This window comes from Chrysemys picta, chromosome 1 (assembly GCF_011386835.1).
Source record: "Chrysemys picta bellii isolate R12L10 chromosome 1, ASM1138683v2, whole genome shotgun sequence".
NCBI lineage: Eukaryota > Metazoa > Chordata > Testudines > Emydidae > Chrysemys > Chrysemys picta.
In genome coordinates, this window is record NC_088791.1 from 131,198,218 (window position 1) to 131,225,605 (window position 27,388).

Here is a 27,388-nt window from a genome sequence, read left to right on the forward strand (position 1 = left end):
CCAGTGATCCATCTCTCCTTGATTTTTGTGAAAAAAATTATTCATAATTTTTTTAAGTACCGTATATACTTGTTCATAAGCGGGGCTCGGCTTATAAATGGGTCTACACCAAAATTTGATTATTTTAAACTCTATGGCAGTGGTTCTCAAAGCCGGTCCGCCACTTATTCAGGGAAATACCCTGGCGGGTTGGGCCGGTTTGTTTACCTGCCGCATCCGCAGGTTTGGCCGATAGCGGCTCCCACTGGCCGCGGTTCGCCGCTCCAGGCCAATGGGGACTAAGGAAGGGCAGCCAGCACATCCCTTGGCCCGCGCCGCTTCCTGCAGCCCCCATTGGCCTAGAGTGGCGAACTGGGGCCAGTGGGAGCCACGATCAGCCAAACCTGCAGACACGGCAGGTAAACAAACTGGCCCGGCCTGCCAGGGGCTTTCCCTGAACAAGCGGCGGACCGGCTTTGAGAACCACTGCTCTATGGAATCATTGGATTGAATAATACATTGTTGTTTTGTTTACCTGCAGCGTCTGCAGGCATAGAGCTCTTCAGCTCCTTGTGGCCGTGGTTCGCTGTTCCCAGCCAACGGGAGCTGCAGGAAGTGGCGCCACTTCCTGCAGCTCCCATTGGCTGGGAATGGCAAACCGCAGCCACTGGGAGCTGAGGGGCTCCGTGCCTGTGAATGCTCCAGGTAAACAAAACGTCCAGGCCCACTAGCGGCTTACCCTAATGTAAGCCAGGAGCCAAAGTTTGCCAAACCTTGAAATATAGGGTCGTCTTATGAAAGGGTCATACAGTTTTTGCTATTTTTATCTATCCATTTTGGGGGGTCGGCTTATAAACAAATGGGCTAATGAACGAGTATATACGGTACTCATCTGCTTAATCTGGCATTTTCATATTACTATTTATAACCTAATCTGAATGTAATAATCCCATGGGCATGAGTTACTAGTTTAGATTTAGCATGTATTGCTTAGATGTGGGTATGAACAATTATTTTATATTAAAACTTGAAAGATTCACTATGAAGAGAAGTTTACGGGGCACACATGGTGGTTATCCTTCTGTTTTGCATTTTTCAGATGCCTCCATTTGAGCCGAAGAGGGGACCTGATCTTATAAACTAAAATCAAATATTGTTCTCACAGTGAAACTAACATTTTTGATCCCATCAATCTTGGTATTGCTCACTTATGTTTGAAATGATCTTTGAAAAAATATTTTCCTGTCCTGACCCTTTAACTATTTTTATTTTAAAGCTTTTTCAATTCATAACATTTTCTCTCCAATGCTGTCCTGCCAGAATTGTTACTGAAAATGATCTTTACCCGCAGTCCCCTTCTCCATATCTATGATCAAAGATATAGTGGCATGGAAATGCTTGCTTTCTGCACTTTCCCATGTTCACTTCTTACAGCTAACTTAATTTGCTAATGACTTGTGAAGTTTTGGATATTAAGCTCTGGACCATATTTTTCCCATACAGTAGATTCTATTCTTTTGTACTTAAAAAAGTTGCTAGTTCTCAGCATATCAAGTGTGGGTTTTTTTACAAGGTCTGAGTTAGCATGTGGTGTCATTGATATGAGTTACATGATGTGACCTGACTTATACATCCAGATGTTAACATCACATGAGGACTATATCTAAACATAGTAGTGTATTTGCATATTAAAATCCTACCCTCCCCCGGCCGCAATTAAATCTTCTGCTTTGAGTCTGATATTCAATATTGCTCCTAAAATTCTTACAGGTGATTACCTTCAAGTAGCCAAATACTTTTGCTGCATATAAATCAGGAGGTATGCCAATGTAAAAAGCTGTGATTCGGACTCATTGTTTATTGAAAAATCTAGAGATGTAGCAAACAATTAAAATGTTTAAATTTCATTAAATACTGTTTTCACTTACTATAATCTGTTATCACTTGGGTACATAAAGTATCTGTATTAAATTATATTTTAATTTCCATACTTATTACAGTTATTTAATTTGAAAAATAGTTTGTTGTGTAGGATATTGTTCTGCAGTGGAAGAGGATGATGTGTGTTAGTTGGGCATTCATGATGTACTATCTAACTGATGAAATAAACATTTATTAGGCAATAAAATGTTTCATAAATTTAAAAATACATAAAATACATCCTATTCTAGGGTCTAGGGCCCAGATCAAAGGTATTTATTTACCCATATGACTTCAATGGGAATTAGGTGCCTAGGCTCATTTCAAAATCGCACTTGACAACCATCTGCATTTTTAGGTACTTAAATATCTTTGAATATTAACCCTAGGTTCTTAAACAATTTCTACAATTACAATACAACTGGGAAATAAAAAATCAATAGTAGTTTTCACATCAAAAAAGTTTCTAACTAATTAAAATGAGCAAAACATCCCCATTCATCATCTTTCCAAAGATCACAACCCCACAAAAACATTCTAAGAAGGGAGATTCCAGAATCAAGGTGGCACTGGGTAGAGTGATTGGCCAGTAGACCCTTTCTCTTAACATATTAGGGCTCCCAATTAAATGCTTTTGCTAATAGCAACTGTGGCATATTGCACATAAGAAGATTTGAATCTCAAGTAAATATGTCTCAAAACATTTAGAACTTTATAAATTGAAACGAACTCTTCAAATTCTGCCCAGAAAGCAATAAGTAGCAGTGCAGGTCATGTAGCACAGGTTGTCGTGTACTCACTGCAAGATACCCTGCTTGACGAGTGTTCTTCTGCACTGGAGGTTAGGTTTTCAAATGGATTTAAAACGTGTCTCCAGGTACAACTGTGATGATTTGGAGAATCTGCATAATTTATATTCTGTGAGATTATGAACACCGTGTGCCAGACTGCAAACTCCATTTTGAGTGTAAACCAGGTGTTTGCTTTTGCAGTCTTTTACTTCTGTGATGGATAGAAGTTCCAAAGGACAGTAGTACAGGGCTGACAATAGAAGGTTGTTAAACTTCAATGACCACCTATTCAAATTTAGCACCCTTAAACAAAGGGTAGGTCTATACTTACCTCTGGGTCCGGTGGTAAGCAATCGATCTTCTGGGATCGATTTATCGCGTCTTGTCTAGACGCGAATAATCGATCCCAGAAGTACTCGCCGTCGACGCTGGTACTCCTGCTCCGCGAGAGGAGTACGCGGAGTTGACGGGGGAGCCTGCCTGCTGCGTGTGGACCCGCGGTAAGTTCGAACTAAGGTACTTCGACTTCAGCTACGTTATTCACGTAGCTGAAGTTGCGTATCTTAGTTCGAAGTGGGGGGTTAGTGTGGACCAGGCTCAAGAGAGGGCTGTCACCCAGAGCTTTTCAAATCTGACCTCCAGGGGGAGGTAAGTAGGCAATGGATCGTCTGGTCAGGGACTGTGGTCACATGTTGAGGCTGAATAGAATCAGCTAACAGAGGGGACTGCACGGTTATAAAAAGGGAAGAATCTCCTCTATTTGTTGTCTCTCTTCAGCCATTTTTATTAGCAGAGAGGAACTGCATATACAAATTTGGGGAGCTTTGCCTTCCTGAACACAGATTACCCCCACACACACTTCAGAGGTGTAAAACCCTAATGGGAGCCCAACTGGATCTGTGAAACAGCACATTGTAATAGCTTAATCTCAAGAGTAGACCAGTGTAGCAAGACCCACATTTGGGGGTGGGGGAGAAAGGGTTTCAACCTCCTGATCAGGCACAGATGGAAAAAAATGCGTTGATCCCGGTTACTATCTCAAAAAGCAACAGAAGATCTAAGATGCCCAGATTGCAAACAAGATGCCCAGATTGCAAACTCAGGTTACAGAGAGTTGACAGATGCTTTAGATACAGTGAACATTATACTGTTCCATTTATCTTCTAGAGCTTCCCCCAATTCACCAACATTTCTTTTTGTTAGAATTGTTAATGTATGAAGGGAATGCAGAAGGTGTAATATTTCTATGTGAGTAAAGTATTTGGTATGGTCTCTAAATTTTAATTGAAAATTAATTCAGATTGGCTTGGAGAAGAACATGTGCTGAAAACTGGCAAAATAAGAAAAATAAAAAAACAATGTATTGAGTTGGGGAGAGGTGTGTACTAAGGGTTCAACATGGATTACAGACAGGTCTGTTTAATATTTTAATTTATGATATAGGAGTAGTAGTAAATAGCATGACAGTGAAATTTGAAAGTAATTGTGAACACCTGCCATTAGTGAGAAATAATGCAAAGTAATCCAGAGAATTCAGAACAATGTACAGAAAATAACAAAGTAAGATTCCATTTAGAAAAATGCAAGCTAATGCAATAATGTGGTATATAATACTTCAAAATGTATAATTATTTAAAGGAAGAAAATTGGGAAGCAGTAATAGTAAGATCTAGGGGTGATAGTGGACAGTAAACTAAATATGAATTCACTGAACATTATGGCACTTAAAAAAAATGTATTTTCGTGCTGTATAATAGTCCTTTGTGACCGGGTGCCTGGATGGGCCACATGGAGAATGCCTTACTCAGGGCAGACTGCAAGAAATAGAGCAGACAATCCGCAAAAACTGGTGGTTTATTTTATATTTAGATTCACCAAGCCAGTAACAAAACAGCTGCTCTGTAATACCACACTGGTTACCAAGAAGTCAAACACAGTCCCCTTTAGGCATCCCATATAGTGAGAGGTTACTGAAAATCTGATTCACCAATCCCAAAGGACTAGACACTTATCCCCAGGTCAATGAGTCTCAGATCTTACCCAATAATCATGCTGATGCCAATCCTTTAGTAACTAAAACTAAAGGTTTAATAATAAATGGAAAAAAGAGAGTTGCAAACAGTTAAAAGACATACATACGTAAATATACATACAAGTGACTTCTAGTGTTCATAATTCAGGATCACAGCAGTAATAGAATAAATAGATTCTCTGGAATCATTTCAACAAGTCAGAATTCAAAGACAGCTTAGATGTAAAGTCTGTTAAGGTCTTTCCAAGCATTTTCCAGGTTACTCCAAATGAATGTTTGAAAGATCTCCATCTTATGACTTATACTTCCCCTGTTCAAAGTTTAAGCAGACTAGAGATGAAAGAATCAGGCCTGAAGCTTTCCTTTATAAGTCTTCTAGAAGGCTGACAAGACTCCTCACAGAAACTGTCATAGCAAGGCCTTTCCCTGAGTTAAAAAATAGGTAATAAAAATAGTCATGGGGTTTGAGGGATTAAATTGAGGCAAGTCATAAAGTTCTGATCCAGAGAGATACTGACCACCCCAACTCCTTTTAAGGCAAAAGAGAATCAAAATTTAAAACATCTTCATCACGAAACTACAAAGACATTAGGGTAATAGATATAACAACAACAACAACAAAAAGACAATAGGTATTCAGATATTTGAAGGGTATAAATATAAAGAATGGAGAAGTATTTAGTATGGCACAAGGAGAAGTAATAGGAAGAAATGGAAAACTTAAGCTGAATATTAGGAATGACTTTTTAGCACTGAATTGAGGTGGGCAGGAAGATAGTATCTAAAGAGAAGTGATAGAAACTCTGTTGCTTGAGACTTTTAAATCTAGTTGGCACAAAACATCAGAAAATATGAGGAACAATCTTGTACTAGGAAAGAGGTGTACTTGGTTCACTGGATGTTGCATCTCAATTTATATGATTCTGTTAATCCCATGTAGTTATTGTATAATATTTGTTATTTATTTATTTATTTATTTATTTATTTACAGGAGAAACACAAGCTTGAGTTAGAAGACATGAGGAAAGCTGGACATGAAGCCCTGACTATTATTGTGGAAGAATTTAAGGTAAATTGCCCCATCGGGACAGTTAATTTGATACTGTTTTTAGTTTCATATTTATATTTACATAAGTAGGACCTCACTCAGTAATTCCTTATTGTAGGTGGTGCTGGTAGTATTGCCTATTATTAAGGTTACACAAGTCTTCCCATTATAAGACCCTGTTTAAGTTGCTTATAACTTTGCCAAACTTTGACCATTTGGTTGAAATTTTCCATGTCTGCCTCAGGCTGATTTATTTTTTAAACATTTCAGCCAAAATGGTTCAACCATTTCTGACCATGAGGCTAAAGAAAAATACCGTGTTTTGCCAATTGTTAAAAAAAATTCTGGAAACCCTTTTTTTTTTTTTTTTTTAAATAGCTCTGATGTATCTATGCTATGGAGCAGAGACTTGAAATGAGTGTGGCCTTTGTATCAGGGATGCATATGCCTTTTGCTGCCTTGTGAAAAATCTGTCCAAATTTGGCCAAGTTATAAGCTTTTGAAAAATTGTAGTTCTCATATGCTCAGTCGGGACTTCATTTATAGCAGCTAAAATCTCTGAAGATTCTGTCTTCATTGACCAAGGTCGAGCTCTCCACTCCTAGTGCTGACGAGACTGCATATGTGCTATCTCCACAAAGCGACTGAGCATGATCTCTGCAGCTAGGTGAAGCTGGATTTTCCCCTTTAATGTCTACTCCCATTCAATTGCCACTCTAGGCCAGGGTGGATCCAGGCACTGGAACTAAGAGCCTCTCTCTTCTATGTTGTCAATGACCCCTATGCTGGCTTCTAGGCATCATGGAGGAGTATGCGGTCTTATTTAAATGCACAGGGGTCAAAAGCTGTATAAGAGAGGAGGGAAAGGAATAAATTGGAATAAGGAATCTGGTGAAGGTGGGGAAGAAACTGGGACATGGTGGGCAAGAAGACTGGTACTTAGGGGTGGAGAGTCTGGGACTGAGAGCTGTATTGAGGGAAATGAGACAGAGGTGCTGGCAGCCAATTGGCTGAGGGTGGGGAACCCTGGGATTGGAATTAGCAAAAAGAGGGGAAACTGGCACTGGTTAGATAAAGACACTAGGACTAGCAACCAGTTGGGGGAAAATGGAGGTGGGGAAACAGATTTGACAAGGAGCTGGGATACAGGGGGGAAAAATGGGACTGGCTGAGCAAAGGGCTTGGGACAGTAAGCCACGGATGAGTGAGACTGAGGCGAAGTCTCAGTGGGGGGAGAAACTGAGTTTGGTTGAGGAGGCTGGGAAGGGAGACTAGGAATCGCTGTTGGTTGGGGGAGGGGAGAGACTGATTGGATGAGGAGCCAGGATGGGAGAATTGAGACTTGCTGGGCAAAGAGATTGAGATTGGATGTGGTGAGGGGGATAGAATGGGAATGGAGGAGAAATTGGGACTTGGACAGTGAGCCCAATGGGGTGACACTAGGGCTTGCTGGGCAAAGAAACTGTGACAAAGAACTAGGGGTGGGGAATAGACAGGACTGGGACAATGCAGAAGGAGGTCAGGCAGGTGGGGAATGGGCAGAAGTTTTTACCCACTAGAATACACTTCTCTCCAGAGTCTGGAGTGGAATCCAAGATTACTGAGTCACAACATTCCTCTGATGTCATCAAATATCTGTGAAACCCATTGGCAAAGTGTGTGTCTCACTGCCTCTAATGCTGCTCCACATTAAGGATGACAATCTACTACTCACCATCGGTTGTTCTGTTAGCTCAAGTGCTAGAGGTGGTGAAGCCAAAAGGTCCAACCCTGCCGATGAACCATGTAGATGTTACTCTGGTGCCACATGATAGAATTAGTTTTATTAGTTATTTTTTCTAAAAACCTAGAAATATCTTTATACATGTGGTATTTTAAGTTGTTGAGCAGCAAGTAATTTTATTCTAAACATTTATAATTTAGAGAAACAAAAAATGATAGTCCAAATCTTAATAATTCTCTCTCTTAATCCCAATTCAGGGATGTGACTCCCACTGTTTGTCACCTGGGTTTTTTTGCCTGGCCTCAGGGGACACCACAGTTAAAAACAAGTAAAATTATCACATCTATTAAGCCTTTCTTTCTTGTTGGGGAGGAGTGTTGGGCTAGTGGTTACTTCTTGATGCTATGTTGTTGCTCCTTTGTTCTTCTTGGTTGTCTGGTTGCTGCTGTTTTTGTTTTTGTTTTTGCTTGTAGAGATGCTGAGCAGGCCGAGCTTAGGAGACTATGGTGAGGAGAGTGTTACTGCTTGCTTGTGCAGTTCAGATAGATTTATACTTTTCTCTTTCCATAATTTCACTAAAGAAGGAAGGCATGCCTCTTTCAGGGTTTGCTAGATTCAGATATCAGCCACTGCCTTTCATTGGCTAAACACCTTTATGGAATTGTCTTGGTAGTATCTCCAGCTCATGATTATGCCGTCTCCTAACATATATGCACCAGGAGTCTAATTACTTTTATCTTTGTGGCGGGAAATTCTCAGAACATCCTTAAAGTTAGTTTGAACTGTTTCTTTTATTTAGTCCATTTTCTGAAATATCCCTTTAGTTCCATCAGGGTTTAATCAGAGTTGAAATTCTGTCTCAAATGAGTCCAAAATCTCCTTATTTTCTCTGTAAAAGTCTTTCATCACTCAAAATAGTCTTTTTTTTTAAACATAAATAATTCTTAGAGAGGTTGTAAACTTTAATAGTTCTCAAGTAAGTTATTGTTCTTTGTTCTTACCTTTCCTTGGAAAAGAAACTTTTGCTTTTGAGTTTGGTTAAGAAGTTAGTTATCTGGTAATGCTTAAGCAACTCCCAATTAATATAAATATTTCTGTACACAGATGGCTTCTTACATTAGTAATCGGTTATAGCATTATATGATCTTGCTATGTTTGTACATATAAAAGTAGTAACATGTTTTAACAGTCTTATCAAGCAATTATATGAAGGCTTGCATTTAGATACAACACATTTGCAAGTATACATTTCCAAAGAAGGTTATTCCATCCTAAACATTTGAGGAACAACTGGGTTTTCACCTACAAGTGAAAATGAGTTAAAAGTAATTAATATCTGTTGTAAAACATTTTCCAATCATAACTGTTCTTCCTTAACAATTGTAGAATGAAGACTTTAGAGTTCTTATTCTTATTAAAACTAATTTCTTTTATAATTCTAGAATCCTTTTGTGTGGGTTTAAACTGTCGACTTTTTTTTTTTTTTTTTGCAAGGGAGAGGGATGAAAAGAACCCCACTTTAATGACTTAATTTATAGCTCAGATAACATCCTAAGCATCACTTCTTCGAGTGGTGTCCCTGGGGGTGCTCCACTCTAGCTGTTGGTGCGTCCCTGCGCCGGAGATTTCTCGCAGCAGTAGTTGGCCGGGGGAAGGGCGCGCACAGGAGTCGTCTCGTGCAGCTGTTCGCACCTCTTATAGTGCGCGCCCCCCACGACTATCCCCCCAGTTTCTTCTCAACCATCCTCTGCTGCAGACTGAGATGTCTTTGATACTTTCTGAACAAACAAAAAAACCCAACAAAGTTACAAAGGAACTTCTTTTTAGTCTATATTTAGTTACGTTGTTTAGTTAGTCTTAGTCTATAAATAGTTACATAGTTTTCTTAGTGGTGTTTCTTTATTTAAAAAAAAAAAGAAAACAAAAAGAAAGAAAGAAACCGACTAGCGAAGAAGAAGGAGGAGGCTTTTTCTCCCTTTAGCTCCTGGTTTGGGAACAGTTTTTACAGTTTACCTTTACAATTAACTCGCACCCTCTCTTGAGAGGTGGTAGAGGCTTAACTGTAATCATGCCTGGGTCAATAGGATTTAAAAAGTGTGACTCCTGCTGTGAACTGATGCTGGTCTCTGACGGCCACACATCCTGCATTCGCTGTCTGGGAGAAACTCGTATCTCCCAGAAATGCTCACATTGCACCAACTTAACATCAAGGGCAAGATGTGACAGGGATCTCCCCTTGAAAATGCTTCTGCTGGAGAAATCCCTCCAACCTCCACAAGAGACGTTCTCCGGGGAGTCTCAAAGACCGAGATCCCTGAGCTCTGATAAGGCTCCGACTTCCAAAACTGTCAGGAAACAAGCCTCGACCTCTCCAGCAAGGGTTTCTCAGAAAAAGAGAGCTTCTCCAGTGAGGTCTTTACCCTCAGTGCTGCACTCATCCAGAGTGAGCACTTACGAGGCACCGGGCTCCTCCGGCACCATCCCTCAGCGGACCCCTGCTGAGCCCCAATGCGCGGCACTGGAGTTGAGATGTCAAGTCTCCTCCATGGCACCGATTACTCTGGTGCAGAGCATGGCACAGGCAGTGGCACCGCGATCAATGCTGCCACCACCAGCACCGACCCAAGACTTGATGCTGTCTAACGAGCCAAACCCGGCACCATTCAGCGCTCCAATGGTCGACCGCAACCCCAAGGTGGGACCAGCACAACTCTTAAGTCCTGCAGACATAGCAGTTTCTTCGTCACCGCGGTCACCACTGCTCGGCACCGAACATTCCCCGAGCTACCTAGCATAGTACAATCCTTCATCTCCTGCACCACCCTCCATGCATAGTGGCGAGGAAGGAGACATGTAGGACACCTGCTTCTCCTCTCAACATTCATCCCTGTCACAGTTGAGACCTACATGGAATGCTGTGAAGCCGAAGCCTCATCCCTCAGAGCATTCACAGCCCTGATATGCATAGCACTGGCCTTACCCATTACCACCTTACCTCATGCAATGGCCACAATGGGGTCCTTGGCCCACATACCAGAACGCCTATTCTGGTCCCCCTTCCCCAGCAAGAAGAGGTTCCAGAGTACACCCATCATTACCACACAGAGAAACCTCTGACCCCCTGAGACCGAGATAGAAGAGGAAGAGATACTATCTCAGGCAGACCTGGATGATTCACCACCTGTCCCACACTCATCTTCTACACCAGACGAAGCAGTGACGCCGTCTACCCCTACGACACCAGATGACCTGGAACAGTTCCAAGAACTCTTCAAAAGAGTAGCAAACAACCAAGAAATTGCCTTACATGAGGTGCAGGAGAAACAACATAAGTTGTTAAAAATCTTACAACCGGCATCATCGACCAAGATTGCCCTCCCCATGGATGAGGCTATAATAGAGCCTGCAGAGGTAATATGGCAAACACCATCATTGGCACCACCCACCAACAAAAGGGCTGATAGGAAATAATTTGTTCCAGCCAAAGGCATAGAATTTTTGTTTTCACACCCTCAAGCCTGCTCTCTGGTAGTAGAGGCTGCTAATCAGCGCAGTAAACAGCCTCATTTCCACTCCTCACTGCAAGATATAAAGAACACAAGAGACTGGACCTCTTTGGGCGGAAAGTTTACTTGTCAGCCACCCTTCTGCTTAGAGTTGCCAACTATTCTGCTCTACTAGCATATTACGACTACTCTAACTATAGTAAAATACGAGAGGTCCTCCACGAGCATAAATGTCCTCAACTCACTGCCATTATCAACAAGGGTCAGTTAATAGCCCGCACAGCACTGCAAGCCTCAATGGATGTAGCGGACACAGCTGCCCGAATAACCGCAACAGCTGTGGTTATGAGGAGAACACCATGGTTGTAGGCTTCAGGAATTCCAAAAGAACTAAATCTAAAAGTGGAGGACCTCCCTTCGATGGGCATAAACTATTCTTGTTGCAAACAGACGATGTCCTCCATACCATGAAGGCCTCCCGAGCAACACTGTGTACACTAGACATACACCTACCGTCTGACAAACGCCCTCGCTTTACGGTCACGAGACACCTCGTTTAACTGGCAACAACCACGATACTTCACTCAGAACAGACCCAAACAACGGGCTCAGAGACGACGAGCTCCACAGAACCAGGCCTCATCCACCCCTCCATCTACATCTAAGCCACAGTTTTGAAGTCTTGGTCGAGGGTATGCACAACCTCCCCACGCCTCTAGCGCCAACAGATACCCCATCCCACAATTTTGGTCACCGCCTATGCACATTTTACCATGCCTGGGCTGCGATAATCACAGGCCAGTAGGTTTTGGAGATCATACAATCTGGCTACACCCTTCCTTTCACAGCCATCCTCCCTACCCGCCCCGCTTCCCCGTCCCTCTTCAGGGACCCCTCTCATGAGTACCTTCTGCAACAGGAAGCAGACCACCTCCTACTGCTGGGTGCTATAGAACCAGTACCACATTAATACCAAGGGAGGGGGGTTTATTCCAAATATTTCCTGACAGAGAAGAAAGGAGGGGGATGGAAACCAATCTTAGATCTTCGAAAACTCAACAGGTTCGTATGCAACCACAGGTTCAAAATGGTCACTCTGGCCACAAAAATCCCAGCGCTAGACGCGGGGGACTGGTTTGCAGCCCTCGACCTCCAAGAGGCATACTTCCATATTACAATACATCCTGCTCACAGACGGTTCCTGAGGTTCACAGTAGGACCCAATCACTACCAATACAGGGTCCTTCCCTTCGGACTGTCCACTGCTCCTCCCGTATTCTCAAAAACGCTCGCGGTAGTAGCAGCACATTTACGATGCAATGGAGTCATAATTTTCCAGTATTTGGACGATTGCCTTCTTCAGGGTGCCAACTGACAAGAAACGGCAGGCATGCTGAAGACCACAATAGACCTGTTTCACCAACTAGGTCTACAGATAAACGAAAAGAAATCCACCCTGGAACCAACCCAGCTATTGGAGTTTATCGGAGCTGACCTAGACTCCATACAAGCCAAGGCAATATTGCCAAATCACAGATTTACTACATTGACCAATCTTATTTCCATGGTGACCATTATCCCACAAACTTCAGTGAAGACATACGGCAGCTACGACTTTCGTAGTAAAGTATGTCAGACTCCATATGTGCTGTCTGCAGCACTGGTTGAGCACGGTCTGTGCACCCAGCAAACACGATCTCAACAGATGTGTGACACTACCACCAAGGATTATCCTCTCCCTATAATGGTAGATGCAGCCAGGAAATGTATGCTCCGGGATTCCCTTTCAACAAGACCCCCATCAGTGACTGTTACAACAGATGTCTCCCTGACAGGTTGGGGCACCCACTTGGGTCACCACAATGTACAAGGCAAGTGGTCTGCTATGGAAATCTGACTAGATATCAATCTCCTGGAACGCCGCACGGTACATAATGCATGCCAACACTTCCTCCCACTCATACGAGAAACCTCAATCTCTATTCTCACCGACAATGTGGCATGCATGTTTTACATCAATCGCCAAGGAGGAGCCAGGTCTCACTTGCTATGCGTAGAAGCCATGACTTTATGGAACTTTTGCATCCGCAACAATATAAACATCATAGCCTCATACCTACCAGGGTGCCAAAACACTACAGCCGATAACCTCAGCAGGCACTTCTCACAGGAACACGAGTGGGAAATCAATGACCATGTTCTCGACACAATTTTCCAAAAATGAGGTCACCCAGTAGTCGATCTTTTCACCTCAGCGACAAATCACAAATGTCCACTATTTTTCAGGGCAGGCCTGGCACCAGGATCATTAGGGGATGCCTTCCTCATCCCGTGGAACATTACTCATGTACGCCTTCCCGCTGATACTACTGATCCCACGGGTCATCCGCAAGATACAACTTGACAGAGCATACATCAGTCTCATTGTTCCCACATGGCCCAGACAGACTTGGTTTCCGTACCTCTCATGTCTAGCAGTCTGTGCCCCACAACCACTGCCTTTCCGGACAGACCTCCTGTCCCAGAACAAGGGCCTGTTGCTCCATCCAGACCCAGCAAAACTCCATCTCAAAGCGTGGCTCCTCTCTGGTTCCAACATGGGGAATTGAATTGTTCAGAGAAAGTAAAACAGGTATTACTAAATAGCCGTTGCCTCACCACTAGAAATACTTACCACCACAAGTGGAGAAGATTCTCCCTTTGGTGTCAACAAAAACAGCTGGACGCGACCATGGCACCTCTATCTATGATCCTAGACTACCTACTAGAACTGAAGAAAACGGGGTTAGCCATAAGTTTTATTAAAGTACACCTCGCTACCATGATGGCCCTCCACGAACAGATAGAAGGGGCTTCAATATTCATTCACCTGATTACACAGTGCTTTTTAGTAGGTATACAGAACATGTACCCAGAAGTACGCCAACCTACACCACCATGGGATCTCAATCTTGTGCTCAAATGTCTCACAAGACCACCCTTTGAGCCTCTAGCAACCTGCTCGCTCCTTCATATATCAATGAAGGTCGCATTCCTAGTGGCAGTCATGTCTGCCAGACGTGTCAGCGAAATAGGAGCATTGATGGCTGAACCACCGTACACTGTATTTACCAAAGACAAAATCATGTTATGTTCCTCAACCAAAATTCTTGCCCAGAGTGGCTACAAATTTTCATATTAACCAAACCATACACTTACCTGCCTTCTATCCCAAGCCACATAATGACTCCCGAGAAGCAACGTTGTACATGCTGGATGTCAGACGGGCTGTAGCCTTCTACTTGGCAGAACTAAACCATTTCACAAGTCACCAAGACTATTCATCTGTACAGCAGAGCACTCCAAGGGCTCTACAATATCGACCCAGAGACTCTCCAAATGGGTCTCTACCTGTATTCAAACTTGCTACTGCCTGCATCACAAAGAACCCCCCCACCCCCGTAGGCATCAGATCCCACTCAACGTGAGCCATGGCAACATGGCATTACGCTATCACCCAAGGCCTTGTCTCAGACTCTATCATTGGCCTTACAGTGCTCTCATCACACACCTATACATAACTCTGAACCTCTACCACCCCTGGTAGGGTACTGCTCTACAAGCACCTAGAGTGGAGCACCAACAGGGACACCACTTGATGAAGAAGTAGTTACTCACCTTGTGCAGTAACGATGGTTCTTCGAGATGTGTGTCCCTGTGGGTGCTCCACTCCCCACTCCCCTCCCCACTCCCCTTCCCTCTAGTTCGGAGTTCACACAGCTGAGCTCTGCGGTAGAGAAGGAACGGAGGGGACAGTCGGGGGAGTGCGCACTACAGGAGGTGCCAACAGCCAAATGAGACGACTCCTGTGCGCGCCCTTCCCCCAGCCGAGTACTGCTGCAAGAAATCTCCGGCGCAGGGATGCACCGATACCTAGAGTGGAGCACCCACAGGGACACACATCTCGAAGAACCATCATTACTGCACAAGGTGAGTAACTTCCTCTTATCTTTGAATATCCTGAATGAAGAACATCCTTGCATTCTTTTACACAATCCGATCTTTTCCTAGTAATATAAAATATCTTAGATGGTTGTCTTGCGATAAGGATCATATCTATACCAAACTGGTACCTTATACAAGATGGTATAAGACACGCTTGTAGGTTTGTTTGCCTTTTGACTGAATTTACAACCTATCTTTTTGCATTTACAACCTGCAGTTAGATTCCTGTCAAATATTCTATGTAAGGTAAATGTCACAATAACTAATGCTGATTATACTGTTTTGAAAGGTATACAAAGGAAAATCATATAGAATGTTAAAGCTAATAGAAGCTATAAGGCTGCATTCCAGAGTTTGTGTGAATACACTTGGAAGTTTTATGCTGAGGTGTCATTTTTGATGCATTTGGTCTGTCCCTGGTTGACAAAAAGCAAGTTCCTAGGAAGATTCCATATATTTAAGTAACCAATTAAAACATAAGCATGAAAACGATGATATTCTCTAAACATCATGTGAATTAAAATAATTGTATCCTAGAATTCAATAAGGGCTGTGGCAAGTTTGTAATAACCTAATGTTATAAGAACAAAGTATAATTATTTTCTTAATGACCTTTTGTGAATCTCATGTAAATGGGCAGATTGCAAGCACTGGAAACTGGAGGTTTCAGTCCACAGAGTAGTTACAGCATGGCATTGGGACTGCCAGTTTCTCCAGACTTGCCCCACCAACGTACCTCAAGCCAGGTTTGGAGCAATGACCTTTGGGGGAGAGGAGTTGATTCTTTTCCCCCCACTTACTCCTTTCCGTCTCTCTGGAGACTGTCAGAGAGGGTACAGTTATGATGGTAGTTTCTGTGGTGTCACTTGTCAGCTAGGAACCTGACTGAGGCTACCTGCTCACTTTGCGTAGGCCATTGAAAACTATTGAAAATTTCCAACATGAGCCAGATTTGAGCCACTGACCCAAGTGTGATAAAAATTGTATCCCATAAGGCATCTGGTCATTTTAATTTAAAATTATACTTGTATGAATTAAGCAGATCTCAGTGTGTTTATCAAAGTGCACTGACTTATTACAGCTAAATTTTATTCATTTTCATTTCTAAAAAAAGTTCTTTTGCAAAAATACAAGTTTTTTATATGGGTTGTAGGAGATGTTTTGTAAACTATTGCCTTTGTTAATTTTCTGTATTTTGTACTTGATAATTGAAATTCCTTTGTTTGAGCTACGGCGTGTTTCCTATGATGAAAAGAATAGTTTTTCCCCTAAAAGAATTTCTCAAAATATGCACTGTAAACTTAAAATTGCGTGAGAACATGTCATTTTGTGGTTCTTTGAAACCATTCTACTAAACAGCTGTTGTGGAGATCTGTTAATCCATCCTCCCTTTAACTGATCTCACTAATTTGAATTTTTAGTTACTACTTCAGATCTATTTTAAAAGAGGATTCAAACTTTCAGGTACTCTGATTTGGCACAAAACATTAGGGATCCAATCAAATAGTCTGCCCCTGCGTAATATTTATATTTAACATATCATTTCTTGGTAGACTGTTTATGTTCAAGTCATATAAAGACATTCTTTTAGATCAGGGAGTCCTAGGATGAATACACCTCATACAAGTTTTCCTGTTGCCTCATTGGTTAGTTGCCACATTTTGGTCAATGAGATCACAGTACTCAGAGGAGGAATAACATCAGATATGCCAGCCTCCATTTAAAATACTGCAACCAACCTCTTCTACAAACATGCAGCGAGTCAATCTTCAAGGTAGCATGAGAAAAGCAAAAAATATTTTAGATAGAAAAAAAATTAGTCTTCTCCTATAGCTTTAGTATCTTTTTAATATCCCTTTACCATGTGCAAAACAGCAGCAATTTTGGATTGCAGGGGACTCCAGTGAGGACAATACCCTTCTTGTGTGTGTGTTTTTTTTTAATTAATTTAATATTAAAATATACATTAGTGGTTAATATTCCAGTATGGAACAAGTGTAAAGAATAACTTTCCCCTCAAATAAATAAGACAATGTGTATGTGATAATTGGTAAAGTATGTTCTACAGTTTTAAGATCATTTTCACTGCTCATTCATGTCTTTGGGAACTTACTTGATTATACTCTGCAGACATGTTAGCAGCAGTTCTGCTCAGTTAATAGCCACACAACCATGCAAGGAGTCACAGTATAACTACTTTTTTACATTAAACAAATATATGTACGTGTGATTATGGCTTTTGGTGAAATATAGAGTTGTCAAAACAATTGAATCTCTTAATTCACTAATGTTTAGCCACTCTTAATGCTGTGTTGAAATAGATTTAAGCCTTTGTAAAAATAAAGAAGTGTTTTCCATTTTCAGAGGACTTCACAAGCATTAACTAATTAAGGTAGATAGTTAAGTGTTTTTCCCTCTATTTTAGAGATTGTGAAACTGAATCAGAAAGCTTAAGTGACTCACTGAAAGCCACAAAGAGAGGTTTCAGATGTGAAATTAGAATTGAGGCATCCCTGACCATTAGACCTGTATTGGGACCACTAGATTGCTCTGAAATTGACTGGATTATGGCATGGGCAAGTTTATCCAGTATACGAGATTTAACCATAATTTCATTTCATGCTTGAAAATTGCACCTCCAATTTTGTGGTGTAATTAATTACAGACATTTTATATAGCATGCTGCATCAGGACATCTTTCTATTTTTTTTAGGACGGATGTTCAAAAATTGGAGAAAGTTCAGAGAAGAAATCATTCCCTACAGTGAGAGCTTCTGAGCTCAGTCTGTGGAGTTTACCATAGCAAAGATTTAAGGGGTCATTTGATCACAGTGTATAAGTACCTATGTGAGCAACAGAAATTTGATAATAAAGGGATCTTCAGTCTAGCAGACAAAAGTATAACAAGAACCAGTATCTGGAAACTAAAGCTAGCTGAATTCAGACTAAACATAAAGGTGCACATTTTTAACAGGCAACGTAATTAGTCACTGGAAAAATTTACCAAGGATTGTTGAGGATTCTCCATCACTGGAGATTTTTAAATCAACATTGGATATTTTTTTTCTGAAAGATGTGCTCTAATTCAATCACAGCTATTAGACTTGAAGCAGGAATTACTGTATATACTCGTTCATAAGCTGAATTTTTTAGTAAAAAAGGAAGCACCAGAGAAGGGGGTCGGCTTATGAACGGGTATAGAGAAGGAGAGGTGGGACACAGCCCCTCCCCCCAGCAGAGGGAGCAAGGAGCAGCAACACAGCCAGAAGGGAAGAGGCAGGGCCAGAACCTCTCTGCTTCTGGCCACGCTGCTCTCCCCTCAGCCTCCGAAGCAGCTGCAGCTCCGGGGCTGGAAGGCTGCAGCCGTGCCGTTCGGCCCCGTCCCACAGAGCATGCTACGGCTGTGCCGCCTGGCCTAGCCCACTGGAACATGCTGCGGCCGTGCCGCCCAGTCTGGCCCGCCGGAGCAGGCTGTAGCCGCGCTGTCCAGCCTGCCGGAGCAGCTCCTGCCAGGTCAGAGACATCCTCCCCTGGCCCTCCCCAGATAAGGTGGGAAGGGATGGGATGGGGAGAGTGTGGGGGTCCTGGGCTAGGGGTGGGGTCATGTGGGGGATGGTCATGGGTTATTCCCCTGACTCCCAGCTTCTTCTTCGAGTGCTTGCTCATATCGATTCCAATTAGGTGTGTGCGCGCCGCGTGCACGATCGCCGGAGAATTTTCTACCCTAGCAACACCCGGCGGGTCGGCTGTGGAGCCCCCTGGAGTGGCGCCTTCATGGTGCTGGATATATACCCCAGCCGACCCGGCGCCCCCTCAGTTCCTTCTTACCGCCCCTGACAGTCGTTGGAACTGTGGAGCGTGGCATAGCTGTTCTCCACTCTCCCTAGCTTATCCCACTACTTCCTGTTCCCCAAGTCCAAAGGGGGTCTGCGACCCATCTTAGACTTACGCGGACTCAACAAATTCATAGTAAAGTTGAAGTTCCGCATGGTCTCATTGGGGACCATTATCCCTTCCCTGGATCCTGGAGACTGGTTCGCCGCCCTCAACATGAAAGACGCATGTTTTCATATAGCAATCTACCCGCCTCACAGGCGCTTCCTGCGATTCGTGGTAAACAAGGTGCACTACCAATTTGCAGTCCTTCCCTTCAGCTTATCCTCGGCCCCAAGAGTGTTCACAAAATGTATGGCTGTCGTGGCAGCATGCCTTCGTCGACAAGGGATACAGGTGTTCCCGTATTTAGACGACTGGCTGGTACGCGGCCGCACTAGGAAGCAAGTTCGAGCTCACGTCCACATAATAGTACACACATTCCACGAGTTGGGCATTCTGCTCAACAAAGAGAAATCCACTCTAGAGCCTACCCAGAGGATAGAATTTATTGGGGCAGTCCTAGACCCCAGACGTGCACGAGCTATTCTACCAGACAATCGCTTTCATACCGTCACAAGCCTCATTCGAGGGCTCAGGGCCTTCCCGATTACCACAATGAGGACGTGCCTCGCCCTGTTGGGTCACATGGCCTCTTGCACGTACGTAACCAGGCATGCCAGACTTCGGCTTCGCCCACTTCAGGCCTGGGTATCATCGGTATAGTGCCCTTATCGGGACAGCCTGAACATGGTGGTCACGGTTCCAAGCTCGGTCTCGACCTCCCTCACCTGGTGGTTGGATCACAGTATGGTTTGCGAGGGAGTGCCGTTTCACGCCCCACAACCCTCTCTGCACCTGGTCATAGACGCTTCATCTCTAGGTTGGGGTGCCCATCTCGGCGAACACCATACCCAGGGCCTGTGGACCGCACCCCAACTAGCCCTGCACATCAATGTTCGAGAGCTGATGGCGGTGCGCCTGGCTTGCCAGGCATTTCTCAATCTCCTACATGGCCGCTGTGTGTTAGTTCTCACCGACAACACCACAACTATGTTTTACATCAACAAGCAAGGAGGAGCACGTTCGTTGCTTCTTTGCCAAGAGGCCATTCGCCTGTGGGACTTCTGCATCGCCCACTCGATACATCTCACGGCATTGTTTCTTCCTGGAGTCCAGAACACGCTAGCGGACCGACTCAGCAGGTCCTTTCAGACGCACGAGTGGTCAATTCGCCCAGACATCATCTATTCCGTTTTCCAGAGGTGGGGATTTCCCCAGGTCGACCTGTTTGCATCTCGAGCCAACAGGAAGTTCCACGCATTCTGCTCCCTACAAGGGCGAGCTCTGGGCTCTCTGTCGGACGCGTTTCTTCTACCTTGGAAAGACCACCTGTTTTACGCTTTCCCTCCATTTCCTCTGGTCCACAAGGTGCTGCTCAAACTGCGCAGAGACCAGGCACGAATAATTCTAGTCGCTCCAGCTTGGCCGAGGCAGCACTGGTACACCACACTGTTGGAGCTCTCGGTTCAAACACCGATCCCACTTCCGTTGTGTCCAGATCTCATCTCTCAGGACCACGGCCGACTATGTCACCCCGACCTACAATCACTCCACCTCACAGCGTGGTTGCTCCATGGCTGAACCAGGCGGAGCGACAATGCTCGCAGTCTGTCCAGCAGATTCTGCTGGGCAGTAGGAAGCCTTCGACACGGACCACTTACTTAGCCAAGTGGAAGCGGTTCTCCTGTTGGTGCGAACAACGAGCCACGTCCCCGTTACAGGCGCCTATTCCTCTCATACTGGAATATCTCCTATCCCTAAAACAGCAGGGCTTGGCGATATCTTCAATCAGAGTTCACCTCGCCGCTATTTCGGCCTTCCACCTAGGAGAACTCGCTTCCTCGGTATTCTCTAACCCAATGGTCGTTAGATTCCTCAAGGGCTTAGACCGGATGTACCCACAACAACGTCAGCCCGTTCCGACGTGGGATCTCAACCTGGTTCTCTCCAAGCTCACAGGGCCCCCATTCGAGCCATTAGCTACCTGTTCACTCCTGTACCTATCCTGGAAGACAGCCTTCCTTGTAGCCATCACCTCAGCAAGGCGCGTTTCTGAACTTAGGGCGCTTACGTCCGAGCCCCATACACGGTTTTCCATAAGGACAAGGTGCAGCTTCGCTTACATCCTGCCTTTCTTCCCAAGGTGGTCTCACTGTTTCACGTGAACCAGGATATATTTCTCCCGGTCTTCCATCCTAAGCCACACGCTACTTGCCAAGACCAGCGTTGTATTCTTTGGACGTACGCAGGGCCCTGGCTTTCTATATTGACCGCACAAAGCTGTTTAGAAAGACGACACAACTCTTCGTTGCAGTGGCCGACCGGATGAAAGGCTTACCGGTCTCCTCACAATGCCTGTCCTCTTGGATCACGTCTTGCATTCGTGCTTGCTACGACCTGGCCGGTGTCCCGACGCCGCACCTCACCGCTCACTCCACGAGGGCCCAAGCTTCCTCGACTGCCTTCCTGGCTCAAGTCCCGATCCAGGACATTTGTAGAGCTGCAGTTTGGTCATCAGTCCACACATTTGCAGCTCACTATGCACTGGTACAGCAATCCAGGGACGATGCTGCATTCGGATCAGCGGTTTTGCACACAGCAATGTCTCACTCCGACCCCACCACCTAGGTAAGGCTTGGGAGTCACCTAATTGGAATCGATATGAGCAAGCACTCAAAGAAGAAAAGACGGTTACTCACCGTTGTAACTGTTGTTCTTCGAGATGTTGCTCATATCCATTCCAAACATGCCCCCCTTCCCCACTGTCGGAGTAGCTGGCAAGAAGGAACTGAGGGGGTGCCGGGTCGGCTGGGGTATATATCCAGCGCCATGAAGGCGCCACTCTAGGGGGCTCCACAGCCGACCCGTCGGGTGTTGCTAGGGTAGAAAATTCTCCGGCGATCGTGCACGCAGCGCGCACACACCTAATTGGAATGGATATGAGCAACACATCTCGAAGAACAACAGTTACAACGGTGAGTAACAGTCTTTTCTCCCCCTCAAAAAAATTTCCCCACCAGTTGCTGTCCTGGCCCGTCAGGGTAAGCAGCTGGCATGCAAGGTCACTTTGTTTACTTAGGTTTACCTCTGTGCATGCAGACACTCGAGGTAAACAAACCATCTTGGCCCACCAGCAGCTTATCCTGATGGCCCGGGAGCCAAAGTTTGGTGACCCCTGAATTATAGGGTCAGCTTATGAACAGGTTATAACATTTTTTCCATTTTTACTTATCCATTTTGGCGGGGGTCATCTTATAAACGAACCGGCTTATGATCGAGTATATACGGTAATTCAGGGACGACCTGTGTGCTGTGTTATGCAGGAGATAAGCCTAGATAACCAGAATGGTCCCACTGGCCTAAAATCTTTTAATCTATTAATTACCTTCATCACCTCTCATCTACAGTGTTTTTACTGGCTTCACACTTTTAACTGCAATATTGCATCCATACTACAATAATTACAGGTGCAAGTGTAACCGTATTAGTTTAGTAATCCTAATCTGCAAAAGCCTGTCACTATTCTGTTGTATTTTCCTGAAGACGTGAAGATAATTACAGATTTTTGGGGAGTGACAACAGTTCTGTGATTTCTGATTAAGAATTCTACTGAATAATAAATATAATACCTCACTCTTATATAGCATTTTTCATCCCTAGATCTCAGAGCTTAGTAGCATGTTACAGATAGGGAAGGTGAGGCACAGAGAAGGGAAGTGTGACTTGCTCATGGTCACCCACAAGGCTAGTGACAGAATCAGGAATAAAACCCAGCCTTCTGAGCACCATTCCAGTGCTCTAGCTACTAGGCCACCTTCTTTCTCTCCCACTGCACACATTCAGCCTTAGAACATGTATAAGTATTTAGTGTGGACAATGAACATGTTAAAAAAAAATCTTATCAGTAAGGACTGCATTCTTTATAAATCTAAAGCTATTGTAACTTCATAGCTTTCTTATGTCAGTATATTAAATGTGGAGTAAGGACTGTATTTGAATTGGTCTAATCTAAATAAATAAGGATATTTGAAATATGAAAGCAGAGTTTGCTAACAATGATTCAAGGCCATTGAACTACTAAACATACCTCATAACAGTAATTGGCTTAATAGCAATTTCAGACATGATTTTGACAAAACTAGTATACAATAGTGACTTTGCAGATGTTAAATCCTACTCCACAGATGACGTATTCTGTGTATTTCTATTCTTGGGTCCATGCTACCAGTGCAGAAGTTGCTTAGAGCCTTAGCTCTTAAATTTTGGGACTTTGAGCTTCCATATCACTGTGCTTTGTTCACGCCTTAGTCAAGTACTTAGGCTTTCCCATGTGTTCCTTATTTGGTTCCTTTCCTGTGCAGTTATCGCAAGAGTTTCCGCAGGACTATTGTGCTTTTCTCCATGACACTTGATTGTTTTGCTGTTTCAGCCTCCTTTTTCCTATATATTTATATAGTACTTTTGTGATTATTGTCACATTTGAAGATTTTTGGTTTCTTCATCAATGATCCCCAGGATTACATTTTGCTGAGATGCTATCTTTGCCTTTGACGCCTCTGGATGTTGTGCCTGCATTTTTACTTGCAGTATTACTTAACTTCAGCCATTGTGTCATGGGCACATGCTGCTCTCTAATGCCTCTAAAGATACAACACTGGAGTTAACCGCGTACCAGTACCCACTATATTTTTTAATGGTTATTACAATTCTGTTTTTTCCAGAGCTGCTGGCCTGGCTCAGCTTTGTGTGCAGTCAACTTTCTCTGATGCTAGATTAGTTGTTTCTTTTTCTATTCTTGCTCATTGTAGGACTAGAGGAAGATGGTCAAATGACTTCTAGAAATGCTTGATTGTAACTGTATTAATGCCTTTTGCACAACATGACATTCATGACTAATGTACTATCTCTTTTGGGATGGGCCACAATAGTTTGTGTGCCACCTATTCTTGGATGTCATCCTGTGCCATTAGACTCTGAAAAGAGCTCTGAAACCCTGTTGTTCTCCTCCAGAAATTGCAGTAGTCTGGCATAGTATTTATCCAGGAACTTGAAATATAGACCAAGTTGAGCTCGCAAATGGAATGCTAAAGTTATATTCTCAATGCCTGCTTTGGCACAGGTGTGACAAAATTTCAGAGCATTGCTCAGTCTCTCTGTACCGACTTACACTATCTCATTGGTCCTGGACACCATCTTTTCCTCATCCAGTTAAGAGTCACCAATTCAGATAATGGTCTGTTCAGTCTGTTCAAAGATGAGAACAGTTGTCTCCTGACTTCCAGTGACTCTGCTCTTGCTGCTTGACAGCCATTCCATGTGGAACTGCATAGTACCAGCGCAGGTGCCTGAAACTGTGAACTCCAAGAGGTAATGTCCAAGAATATTTCCTGCTCTCAGGACCAAGTTCAAAAAGATCACTTGGATTGTTCGACTGTTTGTACCACGCTGAATAACTCAAAGCTCTTTCCTGATGTTTGGCCTAGTCTGAATTCTTGGTGTTGTGGAGCCAAAGTCTGCACCTTTGCTGGGGTGTAGGTCCTTAACTCCATCATGTTTGATGAATTGGGCTTCAGTTCAAAGACAGTTATCTATTGGTGCTACCTGTGGTGGTAATTATGGCACAACTCATGTTGTATTCTTCAGCACCACTGGCTTTCCATATTGAGGCAGCATTCTGACACATCTTATCTGGATCGTGAGTACACTGTTGGAATCAGCATGACACTTGGGTCATGTTTGGAACAGAAGAGTACTGCTGATCGGGGGATCAGCATCGGGGAGGTTGTATTTTGTACTCTGAAGACACTGCTAATTCTTTGGAAGGCAAATATACATCCACAAGATTAGATGACAAATTGAGTCATCCTGGGTGTGATGTGGTATATAAGCCCCACACTGGGGAACCAAGGGTTAACAAGCAGCTCTGGGCCCAAAAGGCCCCGCCCAGTCATACCTGATGTCCATGCTCACAATAGAGGCAGAGCTCAAAAGGGAATGGCCCAGCTCAGTCAAGGTGGACAGAGCAGGGCGCAGTCCTATGCTGGTATATCTGGCGGAGAGGCCACAGGAGCACCGCACCGCCTGGTCCAGACCCTGCTGCAGAGCTGCCAATGGCTGCGATTGAAGGAGAAGAGCCTCTAGATCACTGTCAATGAGAAACATCCCCTGTGAGGTTATAAGCTATAAGCCAACCCTTGTGACTTTGAAGGGGACTGAGAACATGATAGGAAGTGATCCAGGGAGCAGACTTGGTGGCGTCTTCCCCGGCATCCCCCCGCTGCATATCTGACCAGCCAGCCACAGGACCCTGAGTTGGAACCTGCTGGAGCAGGAGGGGCCCAGGATCTCCTACCGCTGGCCTTATGCTCTCACCACTGGGCAACACTGCTGGGCTTGGACACTGAACTCCCCAACATTTGGAGAACCCAGTTTTTTCCCAATTCTTAGAATGGACGACTAAAGTCACCAGCTTTTCTTTCGTCCCAGACTAGGAAACTCCAGTGACCCAAATTAGCAGGATCATGGACCAGATTAATATTTCTAATAGAGCTGCAGCAGTTCTGTACAATCTCCTGGACCATTTGGTGGAGATGTGACGCCACCTTCATTCAACTCATGTTGTTGGTAAGGTGGTATAGTAGAAATATATCTTTTCTAATGTGTAGCTAAGTGATATTTTTATTTTCTACCCTTTCCATAAGTGTAATAAAGGAATCTGCTATCATCTGTGCTAAGACAAGAAAATGTGATACAGACCCACAGGCATGAATTGAGATGCCTGGTTGCATATAAAAAAGAAAAAAAAGACTTTCTAGTCTTTAGTTGTTGCCCCTTGTGTTCAAAATACTTGCTCTTCTCCCTTGACTGACTCTCCATATAGATTTCATTTCTTGTGCATGTGAGCCTCATGTCAAAGATCAGATTCTTTTGTCCAGCGTCCTTTGGGGCCATGCTTGCACCCTGGATGCTCTCACACACCCCGAACCCTCCTGCACCTGAGGGCATAAAGGGTACTCTGGGTTCCTTCTTACCACCCATGGCAGTGAGATGGAACCTTTGATAGTGTCCCCTTATCTGTGTGCTTTGCAACTTGATTCCATGTGTGTCTGTATGTGTGTGTAACTAGTTAGTAAATTTTAGTGTAGATATTATAGCTGTTAGTTAAAATAGTATAGTGCAGTGGTTCTCAATCAGAGGTCCGGGGCTCCCTGCGGGGATGCGAACAGGTTTCAGGGGGTCCACCAAGCAGAGCCAGCGTTCTGACCGCTAGACCATGTTCTTCCCCTGCTCACTCCATCCCCGTTCCCTCTGTCACTCGCTCTCCCCCACCCTCACTCGCTCATTTTCACCGGGTTGGGGCAGCAGGTTGGAGTGCGAAAGGGGGTGAGAGCATCAGCTGGGGGTCTGGGCTCTGGGGTGGGGCCGGGGATGAGGGGTTTGGAGTGTGGAAGGAGGCAGCGGGGTGAGGCAGGGGGTTGGAGTGTGGGAGAGGGTATGGGTTCTGGGGGGGGGAGGGGTTTGGGGTTTAGGAGGAGGCTCCAGGCTGGGGCAGAGGGGTTTGGCATGTGGTGGTGGGGGGGCTCTGCACTGAGGCAGGAGGTTGAAGTGTGGGAGGTGGAGGGGAAGAGGATGTGGGCTCTAAGCTGGGGATGCGGGCTCTGGTGTGGGGCCAGAAATGGGGGGTTCAGAGTGTGGGAGGGGGGGATCCGGGCTGGGCCAGAGGGTTGGGGTGCAGGGGGGTGAGGGCTCTGGCTGGGGGTGCAGGCTCTGGGGTGGGACTGGGAATGAGGGGTTTGGGGTGCAGGCTCCAGAATGGGGCTGAGGGGTTTGGAGTGTGGGAGGGGGTTCCAAGGTGGGGCAAGGGATTGGGGCACAGGAGGGGGTTCAGGGTGCAGGCTCCGAAAGGGAGTTTGGGTGCATGAGGGGGCTCAGGGCTTAGTGTTGGGGCACAGAAGGGGGCTCGGGGTGTAGGCTTTGGGAGGGAGTCTGGCTGGGGCAGGGGGTTGGGGTGCAAGAAGGGTTTTGGGATGCAGGCTCTGGGAGGCAACCACCTTGGGCGGTTCCCCGCGAGCGGCAACATGTCCTTCGGTTCTGCATGCTGCCTCCGCCCCTGCAGCTCCCACTGGTTCCCAGCTAATGGGAGCTGTGGAGCTGGCGCTTGGGGCAGGGTGGGGGCAGCGCATGGAGCCCCTGTGGCCGTCCCTCTGCCTAGGAGCCGAGGGACATCACCAATTCCAGGGAGCTGCACAGAGCCAGGTAGGGAGCCTGCTGGACCCACCCCAACTGGACTTTTAGTGTCCCAGTCAGTGGTGCTGACTGGAGCTGCCAGGGTCCCTTGACGACTGGGTGTTCTGGTTGAAAACCGGACATCTGACAACCATAGGGTGCCTGTGGCCCCAGGGAATTGCCCTGCTTGATACCCCCTAATACTGGCCCTGGCTTTTATATGCAGAAAACTAGTTATTGTGG

General features: G+C 44.8%; 1 protein-coding gene across 14 annotated transcripts in view; it reads left to right on the top strand.

The window, feature by feature from the left end:
- The window catches only part of CCDC91 (coiled-coil domain containing 91), a 341,267-nt gene that overhangs the window by 147,865 nt on the left and 166,014 nt on the right, over positions 1-27,388 (top strand). For all 14 annotated transcript variants that reach the window (XM_042844407.2, XM_042844444.2, XM_065570750.1 and 11 more), the window contains one exon: positions 5,714-5,791. In XM_042844407.2, the coding sequence (XP_042700341.2) occupies positions 5,714-5,791 (78 nt within the window). The remainder of the gene's footprint in view (positions 1-5,713; positions 5,792-27,388) is intronic.